We start from the raw sequence: 16,949 nt of genomic DNA, 5'->3' as shown, positions 1-16,949 counted from the left end.
GCACCTTATAGACTAACAGACGTATTGGAGAATGAGCTTTCGTGGGTGAATACCCACTTTGTCAGACGCATGCATCTGAAGAAGTGGGTATTCACCCACGAAAGCTCATGCTCCAATACATCTGTTAGTCTATAAGGTGTCACAGGACTCTTTGCTGCTTTTACAGATCCAGACTAACACGGCTACCCCTTTGATACTAGAGCCAGACTCTCGTGCGCTTCCAACCCCTTTCCCAGCACTGTGCATTGATTGACATTGATTCCTCCAGCCAGGTGCAGATGGGAAGCCAGACGGGGGGCTGGCAGAAGTAGCACGTTCATTAGTGTTTGTTTGGATTTTCCTGGCTTCCCCCCCGCTCCCCATGGTGACAGATGCTTGTATTTCCCTGGGGACATGCACTCTGATCCATCTCCTGGGGGATGGGCCAGGAATAAAATTCAATTCAGTGAGATGTTATTGGAAAGACAAGCTGTACAAGTGCTGCCAAAATGTAAGAAAGAGACAGACACCCGCTTTGCCTGCTCTTGGTCAGATGTGTGTGTGACTCTCCCAGGAGGATGTCAGATACTGTGTGTGGGGTGTAATCCCATGTCTAGTCATTGCCTTCTGTTCCTGACCTGGTGGCATGGGATCCATGGCATGAGGCTCTCTGCTTATCTCCAGCACCCAGGGACAGGCACAGATTTCATTTATCACCCTTTTATGAGATGTCTTTTATGGTTCTTAATCATCTGAAGTAATCTCGCTCTCATCTGTGGGACATTGGATAGAAAGTACCTCAGTCTCTCCTCCATCACGTTGGCTGCACAGTCACTCCTCTCTCCTTGATTTAGTTGGGGATTATTCCTGCTTTGAGCAGGGGGTTGGACTAGATACCTCCTGAGGTCTCTTCCAACCCTGATATTCTATGATTCTCTCTGGGTTAAGACTGCTGTGTACCTGATTTCTACCACTAGTTTGTGGTCACTGATTCATCCCCAGGAGAGCTCCAGAGACACCTCCGCAGCCCTGCATATCCCCCTGAGGGTGAAGAGATTCACGCTGGTACCAAAGACCAGGGGTGTCCATGGAGGCACTGCTGCCATAGAGTTCACCCCAGTCTTTGCAATGTCCCCTCTTTTTGCGAGTGGGACATGACTCCAGAGAGGTGCCTGGGCTAGTTTGGACTGGGGATAGGGTCACGCTGGCTTGCAGGGGTCACCTCACTGCAATTGTTCAGCTACAGAGTCAATGTTTCCCTCTTGCTGCACACATACTTTGGCACCAGCTGGTTCCAGCAGCTCTTGGGGGAAGGTTGGTCAGTCCCTCTTTTATGATTTGCAATCTTCCCACTGAGCAGGGGTAGATCTAGGGAACAACTCTCCAACACCCAGTGAAGACCCATCCTGGGCTGGTGGAACCTGGCTCTCTGTGAAGGGCCCAGGGCTCTGCCTTTGTTAGACTTTGGCAGTTTGCCAGGCCAATAAAATTTCATTGAACCAAATTAGTTTCCTCTGAGTTCCTCTCTGGGCTGGTGGGGCTCTCAACCAAGGAAGAATTGCTGGCTGGATCCACTCCGGGGAGCTCCTCCCCTCCTTAGTGGTCTCACCTGTGGCAGGTAATACCCTCATTATATAGCCATCCCTAGTGATTTACAGCCTGGCTTATGGTGTCTGGAGAGGTATCAATAATGAGTGCAGAAGCTGGGAAGAAGAGAGGCCGAGCCCCTGTCTCTGGGGACAAGAAATCTAAGCGGAAGGTGAAGAGACGGGAGACCTACTCAGTCTATATCTATAAAGTGCTGAAACAGGTGAGAGAAGGGCTTATCCCACCTGGCTACTCTATGAATTCTAGCTGTTATGTTACCCCTGCAGGTGGGGTGGGATTCCCACAAGGAGACTGGGTGTGTGTGCTCAGAAGCAGACACACACACACACACACACAATGTGTGTGTGACTCCAGCCTCCTTAGGTCTCTGGGTGTTATGAGCTAACAGGGGAGGCACTGGAGAGGGGCATAGGGTCTGCAAGACCCTATGGGGTAGCCCATCCTAGCCCTCACCTGGGACCTAGGACAGGATTGTTGCTAGCAGCCCCTTCCCCAGGATTTTATCTCTAGCACTGGTGCTACCACCCCTTCTGTATGCAAAGATTCCTGGTCTGGATCTAGCACTCTGACCTCTCTGGTGTCTTCACACACTCCACTACCTTCTGGGCTTAGTCCTCTTTTGTCAATTACACCTGTTCCTAGGGCAGTCCATTAGCTCCTCCTGTCAGTAGCTCTGAAATCAATGGGTCACAGACAAATGCAGGGTTCCTGTGTTGTCTTCCAGAGCCCTAGCGACAAGGGCTGTCCCTCCCCCACTCTGGGATGTGAGATGCACGTACAGCCAGGGTGGGACGCACCAGTGCTGGGGCTCTTGAGCAACCTAGAAAAAGCCTTGATATAAAGTTGGGGGAGGGAGTTGACAGCTGCTATGGCCCTGCTGGGCTCCCATGGAAATTCCTGCTTGATGGCTCTGTTCCCTAGCTCTGCAGCCTGGTGCAGAGTGGACTGGGGGAAGTAGGTGATAGCTGAGGGCTCCCCTCCTCAATATCTAGTGGGGTTGTGCTGATACCTGTGTGATGAGTGCTCTATTGCTCACCCCCTGAGTAGGGGGCTGCATTGTGTGCAGTCTATAGGAAAACACGAGTGTCCCCCACCATCACCACCTGCTGTCTCCATTCCCAAGAAGGGTGGGCTCTGAGGCAGAGACTGCCTGCGGCACCCAGCACAACAGGGCCTCATCCTTGACTGGAGCCTCTCGATATTCCTGTAATGCTGATCAAAGACAACAGGCTGGGACTGGCCTACTGCCACCCCCGAGACCAGACTGGAGTTGTCTTGGCTTATGACGAATCTGGCTGGAGGCAGGAGTGGTGCCCTCCTTAGGTTCACAGGCCCTTATTTTGTCTCCTGCCAGCTGCCTTCACTGGTCCAGAAATGCCCCTTCTGCCTGCTGTGTGCCATGCTCCCATGCTGTCTGTCCCTTTCCTGCAGCTCCCCTGGTGCAGGGGAAGGGACAGAGGCAGGCCTGGGGGTGGGGTGGGATGGGGGCAAGCTACCACCTCTCCTCACACTCTTCCCTTTCCTGCCAGGTTCACCCTGACACTGGCATCTCCTCTAAGGCCATGAGCATCATGAACTCCTTTGTGAATGATGTCTTTGAGCGCATTGCCACAGAGGCCTCGCGCCTAGCACAATACAACAAGCGCTCCACCATCACCAGCCGCGAGGTGCAGACCGCCGTCCGCCTGCTGCTGCCGGGGGAGCTGGCCAAGCATGCCGTGTCTGAGGGCACCAAAGCTGTCACCAAGTACACCAGCAGCAAGTGACTGTGAAGGCAGAGTGGGGTGGGGGGCTGAGGAGCCGATGACTCTGTTCCTACCCACAGGAATAAAACCTACAACCTCTAAGGGGCAGCAGTGACTGTGTGTGTGTGTGTGGGGGGGGTTAAGTGTGACTCAGCCACTGACCGGTGCTGTCCCTGAACCAAGCCGGGTGTGCCCTCCCTGCCCCGGCTGGCAGGGGCGGCGCAGGTGGGTGGGGGCTGCAGGTCCATGGGCCTGTGCTAAGCAGGACAAGGTCCCCTCTGACTCCGTGAGGGGGGTCCCGGCCGCGTGGGTGCGCCCTGCCCAGGCCTGGGCTGCAGGGGGCTAGAGCAGCAGCAGCCCCGCCAGGAGCGTCCCCCAGGGCCGGGCTGTGCAGGGCCAGGGCGCTGCCTCCAGGGGCTCGCTGCCAGCTTGGGCCCGCTGCCCAGGCCGGTCCTGGGCCTGGGGCTCCCAGGGGCGGGGGAATCTCCGCTCCCATGTGGCAGGGCAGCTAGTGAGCATTCCACCGTCTCCATGGGAACAGCCCTGGTCAATGGGGGGCGGGGTTTGGTCTCCAGGGTGACGGGACAATTCCCCCACGCAGGGCAGCCTGGGGGCGGAGTGGGTGTGGGCGCCATGTCCAGCCGGTGAGACCTGGCATAGGGGGCTGGGGAAAAGCCTGGGTTGCCCCTTGGCGGGAGAGGCCCCGGGTGTGGTGGTGGGGGGGGGGAAGAGTTGGTGCAGCGTGTAGGGCATGGGCACTGGGGCAATGGGAGGTCTGTGAGGGGCACTGGGGTATTGTGGGGTGTCAGCCTGGGGAGGTCAGTGGGGTGGGGGCAATGGGAGGTCTATGAGGGGCACTGGGGTATTGTGGGGCAGGTATCAGGTTGGGGGGGGGATCAGTACAGCATGAGGGGTGTGGGCACTGGGCTGATGGGGGTGGAGGTTTGGTGAAGGACAGAAAGAGGCAGTCTGACTTTGACTTTGGGCTGCAGGAGGGGAGGCGAGTGCTCTAAGCTGGGTTGTTGTTGTGGGGGGGGGGGGGGGGGGAGAGGGAGGGGAGGATCCATACACTGACATGACCCCAAATCACTGAAGCTGTGAATTACACCTGCTGCAGTTCTGCGCAGTCCCTGTGCAAACAGCCCATGGGCCCTGGGGTTGGGGCTTGGCTGCCAGAGCTGTTCCTCTGGAGGGAGGACAAGGGGGCAGTTAACCCCGGCAGTGTGGGCTGTGGCCACATCTCCAGCCCCCTGGCCCTGAGGAGATGTCCTGCTCTCTCTAGCACCTACACAAGGATGTGGCTCGAGTCCCAGGCTGCCCTAAAGGAGCTGCTGGCCCAGGAGCTGCCGTCTCAGCCCCCACGGCCTGAGACGGACCAGAGGCTGTTCTTCCACATGCTGGCCACCTTGTTCCTGCGCTACACACAGATCCTGCGCTGCCTGGAGACCTGCTACGACCAGATGGTGCATCCGCAGAAACGCCGGGTGCTACAGCACATGCTCGATGGGGTGATGGGCCGGGTGCTGGAGCTCAAGAATGAGATGGTGGAGACTGAGCTCTCCGAGTATCACTACATGGACGACGTGCTGCAGGACCTCAAGCTCACCCCAGTGAGAGGGGCCTGGGCTGAAGGGGGGGCCCCTTGGGCTGCAGCATCTTGGCATAAGATGTGCAGTGAGCTGGCCTTGGGATGGGGGATGCTGTGTCATAGGGTGGGAATGGGGCGGTGTCGAGGTGTGCTGCCCTAGGGTGGGTGCCCAGTGTCTGGGTGCACTGTACTAGTGTGGGGTGGCAGTGTTGGTTGGGTGCAGGGTGGGGAGGCAAAGGTGCAGTGTTGAAGCACTGAGCTAGCCCTGGGTGAGGGAGGGGCAGTGTCATGGGGGGCACTAGTGGCGTGGAGAGGAGCAGTGTCATTGGGATGGACTCTACTGGCCCAGGGTGGGCAGTGTTGGTGGGGTGCTCTGTACTGATGCTGTGTGGGGGTGGCACACTGCTGTTGTGGAATTGCAGTGTCACAGGGGTGTGTAGTTCTGGGGTGGGGTCATCTCTGCAACACGCTCCCTCCCCCCACAAAGAGGAAGCATTGCAGGGCAGATACTGACCACAGTGCAGTGTCTGGCTGGGGACACTGCTTCCAACAGTGGTAAAGAATGTGAAGAGAAGAGGTTTTGATTCCTAGGACTGCGCTACAGTATTAGCAGTCTGGGTAACATGCAAGAGGAAATGGAATTTCTCACTGATGAGAAGAAATGTTAATTGGTATGTGTGACAGCTCAAGTATGAGCTGCCTGTGTGATCTCTCCCTTGCCTCTCCCTGGACACTCTTCGCACGTGACAGGCAATCTGCCAGAATGGAAATCCTGGGGTGACCTCCCTTTAGACTAGGTCACCCCTGTTTCCACCATCCTCTTGTGGTTACAGGGTGAGCAATGTCTGACCTCCTCTGGAATCTCTTGAGTTCGCCCCTCAGGTGACCGGTTCTGCTCCCTCTCTGGGGGTAGGGGGTGCCTGCAGTTCTACCTCTGACTGGATCCTGGTGTCACAGCCCCCTTCTTTCCAACCATGTTGTCATGACCGGCCCAGCTGCAGTTGATACATGCAGGACAGTCCTCTCGGTGCCTGTGACTTGCTGCTGTTTAAAGTGACTCAACGGCTTCTTCCAGACAGATGCATTGTCCATTTGCATTTGGGCATTTGCCCAAAGATACGCAGCAAGCAGAGGAATGGGTAAACCACCCGAGGTCCATATGATACAGGGTGTAGCGTTGTTGGAGTGGTCTGGAGAGTGACTCTAGCACCTGAAATCCAGGATGGAATGATGCTCTGGCACAAGGGGTCACAGCACCACTCAAATTTGGCCCATCTGTCCCTCCGTCATGAGGATGGAAGGGTGGCTGAGCCAAATATGAGTGAGGTTGCAACACTGCTCAGGTTTGGTCCAGCTGCTCCTGTCTGACATTTGGGGGTGGGGACAGAGGACCAATTTTGAGTGAGTGGCGTTGCAACCAGGCTTATTGGATCCCAGTGCCACTCAGGTGTGGCTCTCCATCATGATGGATGAGCAGCTACCTGGGCCACACCTGAGTGGTGCTGCCCTCCTGTGTGCCAGGTCATGACCGCTTTTCTCTTCAATGTGGCCCACATCGTGCGGGTACAGGTGGGCGATGGGAGTGAGCGGAGCCGCTGGTCGGCCAGAGTCAGGAGGAGCCGCTCTGGCTTGGGAGCAGAGCACTCCACCATTGGGCTGGGCAGTGAGTGGCTAGCAATGTCCCACGGGTGGTGGGCGAGGGGCTGGGAGTGAGTTGTGGGGACTATGGGGTGAGTGGGGAATGTTAGGGGACTGCAGGGTGGGGGTGCTATAGACCGAATGGGGTGTTTTGGGGTGCTGGAGTTGAGAGCTGTGGACAGTGGGGCTGAAGTGTTGTGGGCTGGGGTGTGCATCAGGGCTGATGAGATGGGGGTGGTGGAGGGTTGCTGAGGTATGTGGGGGGCTTTTGGGGGTCTGTGTGGATGGGCTGGGGTATATGTGAGATGGGGGTGCTTTGCTGAGCAGTCCCTGTTCAGCACAGGAGCAGAGCAGGGGTTTGTTCTGAGAGCCAATGGGGCCTGGCGTTCTGTGTTGCTAGAGGCGCTGTTTGGGAGGGACAAAGTGTCTATCAAACCAGCTTAAGAGCCGAGAGACTCGCTCGCCTATTGTCAGATGGCCACAAACCTACTTGTTGTAAATTGTAGTTGCTGCTGTATGCTTATCTCAAGGATGTCAGTCATCTAGACTGCAATGGTGGCATCTCTCCTTGCCAGGTGTTAACATGGATTTTTCATCATGTTACAATATTTTTGCTTCTTTTGGGAAAGCTTAGAAACCCGATTCCTTAGTTTTCTGTGATAAACTTGACAGTAAATCAAATGAGAAGTCCATCACTTAATTATGATGTATGGAAAGGTTGATATTATCCATGCCATCTTTCCATCTTTGGCTGTGCCTTGCTACTTTGTTTTAAAGTTCAGCACGCAGTTTGTTGATACCACATTAGTAATAAATACCCATAGTATAAGTCCTCATAATTGCTGTTGTGCAGATTTTCAGTTAGATAAAATGTTAACTTTTGAATGTGAGTGTTTTGTTTTATCTTATGGTGTTAGCACACACAAGTCTCCAAAATCTGTTTTTACACATGACCGAATTGCCTACATGAGTCCCATCATTTCAGCAGGCCTCCTGCACTATAACATTTGTCACTACGTGACGGGTCTTACCTACAGCTCAGCACCTTTCTCAAAGGTCAGGTGAGCCCAGCTGCCTCAGCCACATCCCTAAAGGTCCTGCCTTCCTTATGCAGCCTTCTGACCGCTCTGCCTAGATCTCCTCCTGCAGTTTCTCTTGGAGCTGCTGGGCCCTGCTCACCCCTGAGGCAGGTTTCTTTTCACTTTAGGCTCTAGCCTTGGGGGAAAAAATAGGCCTATTACCTACCTTCCTGTCCCCCAGCCAGGTTATTTTCCAGTAACCTGTTCACCCATTTTTCCCTTAAGGACCCTTGGCATTATCACTGGAGATGCATTATCTCTGTCATTGTTTCGTTTCCAGCTTGTTCCCCTTTACAGCCTCCTTTGATTCAACTCTATGCAGTCACCCAGGATAACATCAGGTCAGTAGACTGAATTACATATAATCCTACAAACAACACAGATTTCTCTGTTCTCCATAGCATTACTGAAACCTGGGGGACAGGTCACATGACTGGAATCTTAAAATCAGCAGCGCAGGCCGTAGGGATGTGCTGGCTGCTGCTTCCCGCAGCTCCCATTGGCTGGGAACAGCGAGCCGCGGCCACTGGAAGCTGCGAGGGGTCATGCCTGCAGATGGTCAATGTAGACACAAAGTTTCACGGCCCACCAGCAGATTACCCTGAGGATTGCGTGCCGAAGTTTGCCAACCACTGTTGTAGACCATCAAATTAAAATCGAGACCAGGATGTGGATAAGCACCTTTCTGTAACGTGTGAAGAGAGTGGGGTGTTACGGGTACTTTCATTTGGTGGAGATCGCATGGCCAGTAGTAAAACATAGTAGAGTTTCTAAAAGTTATAGATTATTTTCTAACACAAGTTATTACAGCCAACACGAAGTTACTCTCTCCATTATGCTGGATAGAAATGAATTAATCACTGAACTGGAAGCTCTTGGTTTCCTAGGGACCAGTGATCATTGACCTGATTGCATTTATTATGGGCGAACAGAGGACAGTCCTTACCAGTAATGTATATACTTGGTGTTTCAAAAGAGTGAATTTCCCATAGGAAAATTGAGTGAAATTGATTGCAAGAGAAAAATTAAACCGGAAAATGTGACTGAAAATTGGGAGCTCTTTAAGGAGAGTTTATTAGATGACCAAAAAGCCACGATTTCACAATCAGGAAAGAGGACAACTTTGGCAAGAAGCCCATCCTCTTTCAGTGGGGAAGTGAAGGCAGCAATTAGAGATAAGAAAGCAATATAAAAAAATAGAAAATGGGGAATATGTATAGCAATCAATATAAATTAGAAGTTGTGAAGTGTAGAAAATTGATAAGGGAAGCTAAAGACATCAGGGAAAAAATCTGAGCATGGCAGGTCTAAGGACAATAAGGAGGACTTTTAAAAGTATACTATGAACACAAGAAAGTGTTCAATAAATATTCTGTATTTGGAAAGAAGCAGGATGATGTATTCCTATCACATGAGGATCATGAAATATTTTCCAGTCCATTAGTAACCAAGGAGAGTGTTAGGATCTACTAAGGATAAACATTTTTAAATCAGCAGGCCTACTTAACTTGATTGTAAGTGGATTAAACACTGGCTAACTGATAGGTCTCAAAATGTAATTGTAAATGTGGAATTGTCATCAAGCAGGTGTATTTTCAGTGGGTCCTACAGGGATCAGTTTTGGCCCTATGCTATTTAATATTTTGATCAATTACCTAGATGAAAACAAACTCATCACTGATGAGATGACCCAAAAATTGGGGGAATGGTAAACGAGGAAGATGACGGGTCACTGACAGAGCGATCTAGATCGCTTGGTAAACTGGATGCAAATCAACAATGTGTTTTTTAATACTGCTAAATGTATGCATTTAGGAACAAAGAATGTAGGCCATACTTTCAGGATGAGGGGCTATCCTGGAGGCAGTGACTCTGAAAAAGATTTTTGGGGGAGTGGTGGATAATCAGTTGAACATGAGTTATTTTACCCTGTCTTGGTCACTAGTGTGACCACTGTTGGAATACTGTGTTCCATTCTGGTGTCCCCAATCCAAGAAGGATGTTGATTAAATTGGAAAGGGTTCAGAGAAGAGCCACATGAATGCTTAAAGGATTAGAAAACATAGGCTAGGTCTACACTACGGGGGGGTGGGGGGGAGGGTATCAACCTAAGATACGCAACTTCAGCTACGTGAATAGCGTAGCTGAAGTTGCGTATTTTAGGTCGACTTACCTGGCTGTGAGGATGGCGGCGAGTCGACTGCTGCCGCTCTGCCGTCGACTCCACTTCCGCCTCTTGCCGTGGTGGATTTCCGGAGTCGACAGCAGAGCGATCAGGGATCGATTTTATTGCGTCTAGTGAAGACGCGATAAGTCGATCCCCAATAGATCGATTGCTATCCGGCGGGTAGTGAAGACGTGCCCTTAGACTCAAGCTGCTCAATCAGTGTCTCTATTTAGCTTCAAGAGAATCCTAGAACCACAGGGTTAGAAGGGACTGCAAGGGTCATCTAGTCTAATCCTTTGCCAAGATGGAAGATTGTGTCCACTTAGGCTATTCAGCTTCCTTTGGAAAACCTCCAGTGAAAGAGCTTCTACAACCTCCCGCAGGCGTCTGTTCCATTGTCCTACTGTTCTTACAGTTAGGAAGTCTTTTCTGAGATTTCTTCTAACTTTGCTGTGCTGTAGCTTGAACCCACTCTCTCTTGTCCTGCCACTGTGGCAAGAGAGAACAACTTTTCTCCATAATTTTTTTTTTTTTTTTTTTATGGCAGCCTTTCAAATATTTGAAGACTGCTGTCACGTTCCCTCTTAATCTCCTCTTTTCCAAACTAAACATACCCAGTTCCTTCAGCCTTTGCTCATAGGGCTGCATTCCTTCATTGCTCAGCTCTGGATCCTTTCCAGTTTCTCTACATCCTTTCTATATATTGTTGACCAAAATTGGACACAGTACTCCAGCTGAGGCCTAACCAGTGCCAAGTAGCATGAAACTATCCCCTCTCATGACTTGCATGCTCTGCCTCTGTTAATGTAACCTAAAACTGCATTTGCTTTTTTGCAACAGCATCGCAGTGTTGACTCATGTTGAGGTTGTGATCCACCGTGCTGCTGCCAAGCCAGTTATCCCTCATTCTGTTTTTGTGCATTTGTTTTTTCTTCCCTAGGTGTAGCACCTCACATTTGTCTGTTAATTTCATTTTTGTTTATAGCCTAGTTCTCCAATTTTATCAAGATCCCTTTTGGTTTTTAGCTCTATTCTCCAAAGTGTTTGCACCCCTCCCCAGCTTTGTGTCATCTGCAGATTTGGTCAGTATGCTCTCTATTCCTACATCCAGGTCATTAATAAAGATGTTAAATAACACTGGACCCAGAACAGATCCTTCCACCAGGGAAGGTTAAGAGGTGACTTGATTACAATCTAGAAGTATCTACATGGGAAACAAATACTTAATAATGGGCTCTTCCATCTAGTAGAGAAAGATCTAACATGATCCAGGGGTTGGAAGTTGAAGCAAGACTGCAGACTGGAAATAAGGCATAATTTTTTAACGGTGAAAGTAATTAACCCTTGAAACAATTTGCTAAGAGTTGTGGTGGATTCTCTATCATTGACCGTTTTTAAATCTACACTGGATGTTTTTCTAAAAAGATCTTCTTTCAGAATTATTTTGTAGAAGTTCTAGGGCCTGTGTTATATAAGAAGTCAGATTAGATGATCCACAGTGGTCCCTTCTGACCTTGAAATCTATAAACTTGCACCCAACTGTCCTAAAAGAGCTGGCTGAGGAGGTCTGGTCCCTGCTGGTGTTAACTTTCAGTAAATGTTGGGGTATCCTGGTGTCGTCATTTCAGGCTGACCCTGATTTCCCTTTGCAGATGGGTTGGGTATTGCAGGTGAGCCCTCACTTGGGATAGCATAGCAATAAGACCAGGGGTTCTCAAACGGGCAGGTGTGACCCCCCTCATGGGGCTGCAAGATGGGGGTGTGAGGTGTCAGCTCTGTGGGGCAGACAGCCATTAGCCCCGTTTTTCATTTATAAGGGGCATCACAATAAGAGGCTTGCTGTGTGAAAGGGGTCACCAATGAACAAGACTGAACAGACCATTAGCTGCTAAAGAGCACCCCCTTGTGAAGGGTTTCATGTATTAACAGACAAGCCAATGCAGAATACATACAAAATGCTTATCCCAGCTGATTGATGAGGTCGTTCTGAATCGGTCTCCCACCTGAGTCTAGTGCGTACTTCTACCCAGGTTCTTACCCAGGGGTTCTGCTTTCTGCCCTTGGTGTGAGGCCTCTTGCCTCTATCCTTCTCTGCAGCCAGGGTCCAGGGAGGTCCATCCGCTGTGACTCTTCTCCCGGGACAGCAACTGATCCTCGCCTGGGCAGTCTTCTGGCCCCTGACTCGGAGACCCTGGATTGTGATAGGCCGCCTTGGATACCTGCTGATTGCAGTCTCGCTGGCTAGGAGGCTCCCCTCTCTAGGAGCACCTTTTCCAGGCTCCCCATTTTGGGGGTTTGCTGGAGAGCTCATCCTCTAGGCCAGTGGTTCTCAACCGTTCCAGACTGCTGTACCCCTCTCAGGAGTCTGGTTTGTCTTACACCCCCCCAGTTTCACCTCACTTAAACTACTTGCTTACAAAATGAGACACAAATATGTCACAGCACACTATTGCTGACAAGTTGCTTACTTGGTCATTTTTACCATCTAATTACACAATAGAGTCGAATATTAATATTGTACTTGCCGTTCAGTCGGATACTTGAGCTGTTTTCATGTGTGAGCCTTGTCTGAAGCCTGAGCCCAGAGGGCAGAGCTGACGCATGTAACTTAGCTTTGTGGTGCCCCCTATGGCATAGGGCCCTAGGCAGTTGTCCTGCTTACCACCCCCTAATGCCAGCCCTGCACTTGCGACCCCCTCATCCCATCCTGACACACACGCACACCCCGTGGCTGCAACCCTCAGGTGGAGAAACACTGATCTAGGTGAGTTGAGTGCCCCTAGGGGTATGTGTACCCCTGAATGAGAACCACTGCTCTAGGCTCCCTACTCAGCCTTTACTTGTGAGCTCCTCTCCACAGGAGCTTCCCTGTCTCCCTTGGGAGATCCTCTCTCTGAGCTTAGATAACCTTTATGGGGTCCAGGTGCTCACTTACTAGGTAGCTGCTTGCCCCAAAGTGGGGCCTTCATAAGGTGGTCACAGACAGGCTGACCGCTCATGCCCCATAAGGGGCAGCTGCCCCATGACACAGGGAAATCCCAAAGGACTGGAGCAGAGCTCCCATTGGCCCTTTTCAAAGAGGGCAAGTAGGCAGGTACCTATAGGCCAGTTCGCCTGACATCAACCCCAGGCAAAATAATGGAAAAGCTGATAAATGAAAGCATAAGAAAATAATGCCAGTTGTCAGACTCACAGGCCCTCTGCTCCATACGGTCCCTGGGAGGATCCCTCCCTTCAGTGCGACAGCCCTTCTCAAGGTCCTCTCACTCTCGGCTGCTAAGCCCTGGACTCCGCCTCCTGGAACCACACCTCTCTGAGCCCCCAGCCTGCCTGTCGCTCATGGTGGGACCCCTTAGGGAGTCCACTTGCTCTGCACCTAGGGTTGCCAACTTTGCTTGGACATATTCCTGGAGATTTAATCACATACCATAATCTTTAATTAAAGATTAATCTTTAATTCCTGGAGACTCCAGGCCAATCCTGGAGGCTTGGCAATCCTATCTGGATCCCGGGCACTCCCCACTCAGAAGGAGCAATGACACCCTGATCTCTAGCCTGCAGTGACTCTCTGCCAGTGTAACACAAAGGGATTTATTAGTCGTTGGGAACACAGCATAGAACAGACCTTGTTAGCACAGAAATCAGGAACCTTCAGCAGAGACCATCGGGGGGAGTGGGGGGCTGTGTCCAGAGCCCTGGGCTCTGCCCCCCATCTCCTGGTTTTGGACTGAGACTAGTTTCCAGCAGCCCAGCCTCTGACCCCCTGTAGCCCCTCCTTTGTCCCTTTCCCAGGCAAAAAGATCACCTGATCTCTGTTCCCAACACGTTGCAGAAGAGGGGGCCATGGATTGCAAGGTTACAGGGCATCAGCCATTCTCTATGCAGATGGTACTCACACCTGCCTTCTAGGTCTCTGCAAGATCACACACCCTTATCCCACCACCTAGATACTTAAGCAATACATAGGGGAAACTGAGGCAGACACAGTACTCAGAGAAATTAAGAACATTCCCACTTTGTCACACCAGTCAACATGTTTTTATGGAAAATAGGTCAGCTCAACCAGATCCCGTTTCATTTTCTGAGGAGATTACCAGTTTGGTTGATAACGATATATGCCTAGAAGTAATACATTTGACTTGTAAGGTGCTAGTACGACATGACACTAAAGCACTATTAACTGGATTAAGAGCTGGCTAACCGACAGATCTCAAAAAGTAGTTATCAGTGGGCAGCATTGAGTGGGGGTGTTTCTAGTGGGGTTCTGAAGGGAGCAAGATTCCACTGATCACTGTTAATAAAATTTGTGCTGAAACCAAGCTTGGCAAGGAGCAATAGCGATAGGATAGGAAAGTCGCGCACAGCAATCTAGAGTGCTTGGCAAGCTGCAATGTTCCCTCTAATTTTCCCTATACATGTGACACATCACCTCCGTATTGGTGCGCATAACAAAATTCATGTGGCGGGGGTGGTGCTGAGGGGTTTAGAGTGGGGGGGGGGGCTCAGGGCTGGAGCAGAGGGTTGGAGTGCAGGAGGTGAGGATTCCGGCTGGGGGTGCAGGTGCCAACTTTTTTCTGCGCCGGTGGGTGCTCGCGCCTCCGCCCCTCCCTGCCCCTATTGGACCCCTCCCCAAATCCCTGCCCCAGCCCCGCCTCCTCCCCCAAGCGTGCCACGTTCCTCCTCCTCCCTCCCAGGCTTGCCGCGCGAAACAGTTGTTTCGTGGCACAAGTGCTGGGAGGCAGGGGGGAGAAGCAGGACGCAGTGGCACGCTTAGGGGAGGAGGCAGAGTGGAGGCGGAGGTGAGCTGGGGCGGGGGGGCGGGGAGCTGCCAGTGGGTGCAGAGCACCCACCAAGTTTTCCTTGTGGGTGCTGCAGCCCCAGAACCCACGGAGTCGGTGCCTATGGGCTGGGGCTGGGGCTGAGGCAGAGTGTCAGGGTGTGGGGGATGAGGGCTCTGGCTGTGGGCTCTGGGGTGGGCTGGGGATGAGGGGTTTGGGGTACAGGAGGGTGCTCTGGGGCTACGGTGGGGAGAGAGGACTCCCCCCAGCTCTCTCTCCCCGCAACAGCACCTGGACGGGGGGGTAGAGGCGCCTCTTCCCGCCGTGACAGCTCTGGGGCTGGGGCTGCAGAATAGGCGCCTCTCCCCTGTCCACAGCAGGTCTGGGGCTGGGCTGGGGACGGGTGCCTCTCCTCACCGTGCACAGCAGGTCCGGGGCTGGGCTGGGTTGGGGCTGGGAGAGAGACGCCTCTCCTCACCGCGGCAGGTCCGGGGCTGGGTTGGGGCCGAGGGACGGGTGCCTCTCCCCTGTCCGCAGCAGGTCCAGGGCTGGGCTGGGAGAGAGACGCCTCTCCTCACTGTGGCAGGTCCAGGGCAGGGTTGGGGATGGGGGACGGGTGCCTCTCCCCTGTCCGCAGCAGGTCCGGGGCTGGGTTGGGGACGGGGGACGGGTGCCTCTCCCCTGTCCGCAGCAGGTCCGGGGCTGGGTTGGGGCCGGGGGACGGGTGCCTCTCCCCTGTCCGCAGCAGGTCCGGGGCTGGGTTGGGGACGGGGGACATGTGCCTCTCCCCCCCGTGCACAGCAGGTCTGGGGCTGGGTTGGGGGCTGGGGGAGAGGCGCCTCTCCTCACCGCGGCAGGTCCGGGGCTGGGGGAGGGGCATCTCTCCCTGCTGCAGTCCTGAGCGCCTGCACGGTGCTTGATAGGCTGCTGCGTGCCCGTGCAGCTTAGAGGGAACTTAGAAGTTTGGCCGATTCAAATAAAATCCATTTTAATATAGTCAAATGCAAAGTTATTAATCAAGGAATGCAGGTTGTCACAGAGCCGCAGGTTCAGTGCTCTGGAGCAGTCTCTGGGAGGACCCCTTCAGGGAGCCAGACCCCCTTAGGGTCACAGTCTTTCAGTAGGGCAAGCCACTTGGCTTCACTGCCTCCTGGGACTGAACCTCGGAGCCTTCAGCACCCCTGCGCCACACCGTGAGCTCCCTTCAATGAGTCCACCTGAGATGGGCACCTGCGGGAGACTTGTACCCCCAAAGGGAGCCATGCACCCCCACCTTCTTAGTCTGCAGGGACTCTCAGCCGCGGTGTAAACGCAGGAGGGTTTATTAGATGTCTGGAACACAGTGTAGAAAACCCTTAGTTAACCTAGAGAACAGAAAGTACAGTCCATCTGGGTCAGTCCTAGAGCCCTCTAACCCCTCTTTAGTCCCAGTCCAGGAGCATCTGCCTCCTTCCAGCAGCCTGCGCTTAACAACCTCACCTGGCCCCTCCTTTGTCCTTGTTCCTGGTGAACATTGTCACCTGGCCTTCTTCTTAGCCCTTTGTTCTCCAGCTGGTGACACCCCGCTGGCTTCCTAAGGAAGGTGGGCCATCTACGGTGGTGGTTAGGTGCCAAATGTCTGGGCAATTGGAGTGGCCATTATCTTTTCGGACTCTCCATGGGCTATCTCAGCCATTAGTGATGATCTTCAAAAAATCAAGGAAGACAGGAGAGATTCCAGAGGATTGGAAAAGGGCAAATCTAGTGCCAATCTATAAAAAGGGAAATAAGGACAACCTGGGGTATTATAGACCAGTCAGCTTAACTTCTGTACCCGGAAAGATAATGGAGCAAATAATTAAGCAATCAATTTGCAGACATGGGGGTCCCTCTCTTGCTTCCCAGGTTTGGGGGGCAGCTCCAGGGGCACCTTTGGGTGCGGGAGGGGAAGGAGTGGGGTACAGCCTGTTCCTGTTGCTCACAGGAGGGGAGGAGAAAGCAGAGTTGCACTGAGATGTTGGGCTCTTTGCTCCCCTTTGCCCCACAAGACCTGCGAGGGGAGGGGAGAGCAGGGCTGAGTGGTGTGAAGAGGCTGGAGCTTCTTGCATCATAGCAACCCCATTACTCATAATAACACTGCGCCGGTGGCAATAGGGGGTTTGTGAAGGCAGCGTCAGGAGCAGTGGCATAGCCAGGATAGGACACTTGGGTGGGCAATGACAAGGGTTGGGGGGGCAGGAGGAATCGGGGCTGCTTCCCCCCACCCTCTCCAGCCAGCCTTGGGGGCGATGGACATGCTGGCCAGGGGCCCCCTGCGGCCCAGGTGCGCATCTGGGAAGCAGGGTCAGGGCGCAGAGGCTTGCCTGGGCGGGTGGAGCGGGGCAAGTG

At 52.8% G+C, this 16,949-nt stretch overlaps 2 protein-coding genes across 2 annotated transcripts in view; both read left to right on the top strand.

The window, feature by feature from the left end:
* Nucleotides 1-1,669: 1,669 nt before the first annotated feature.
* Nucleotides 1,670-3,353, top strand: LOC135873402 (late histone H2B.L4). The gene is made up of 2 exons (XM_065397865.1): nucleotides 1,670-1,789; nucleotides 3,117-3,353. Exons 1-2 carry the CDS (start codon nucleotides 1,670-1,672, stop codon nucleotides 3,351-3,353), a joined length of 357 nt encoding a protein of 118 aa, XP_065253937.1.
* Nucleotides 3,354-4,477: 1,124 nt separating this feature from the next.
* IQCA1L (IQ motif containing with AAA domain 1 like) overlaps nucleotides 4,478-16,949 on the top strand; it is a 50,926-nt gene continuing 38,454 nt past the window's right edge. The window contains exon 1 of the mRNA XM_065398527.1: nucleotides 4,478-4,942. Coding sequence (XP_065254599.1) covers nucleotides 4,478-4,942 — 465 coding nt within the window. The remainder of the gene's footprint in view (nucleotides 4,943-16,949) is intronic.

Source organism: Emys orbicularis, chromosome 2, assembly GCF_028017835.1.
Source record: "Emys orbicularis isolate rEmyOrb1 chromosome 2, rEmyOrb1.hap1, whole genome shotgun sequence".
NCBI lineage: Eukaryota > Metazoa > Chordata > Testudines > Emydidae > Emys > Emys orbicularis.
Note: the sequence above shows the minus strand (reverse complement) of the source record. Positions and strands in the feature narration are given on the sequence as shown.

Bases quoted from the DNA above. Each gene is read 5' to 3' on its own strand.
- LOC135873402 (XM_065397865.1), top strand. From the start codon at position 1,670: ATGAGTGCAGAAGCTGGGAAGAAGAGAGGCCGAGCCCCTGTCTCTGGG. The intron at 1,790-3,116 runs GTGAGAGAAGGG...CTTTCCTGCCAG, and splicing joins TCTATAAAGTGCTGAAACAG to GTTCACCCTGACACTGGCAT.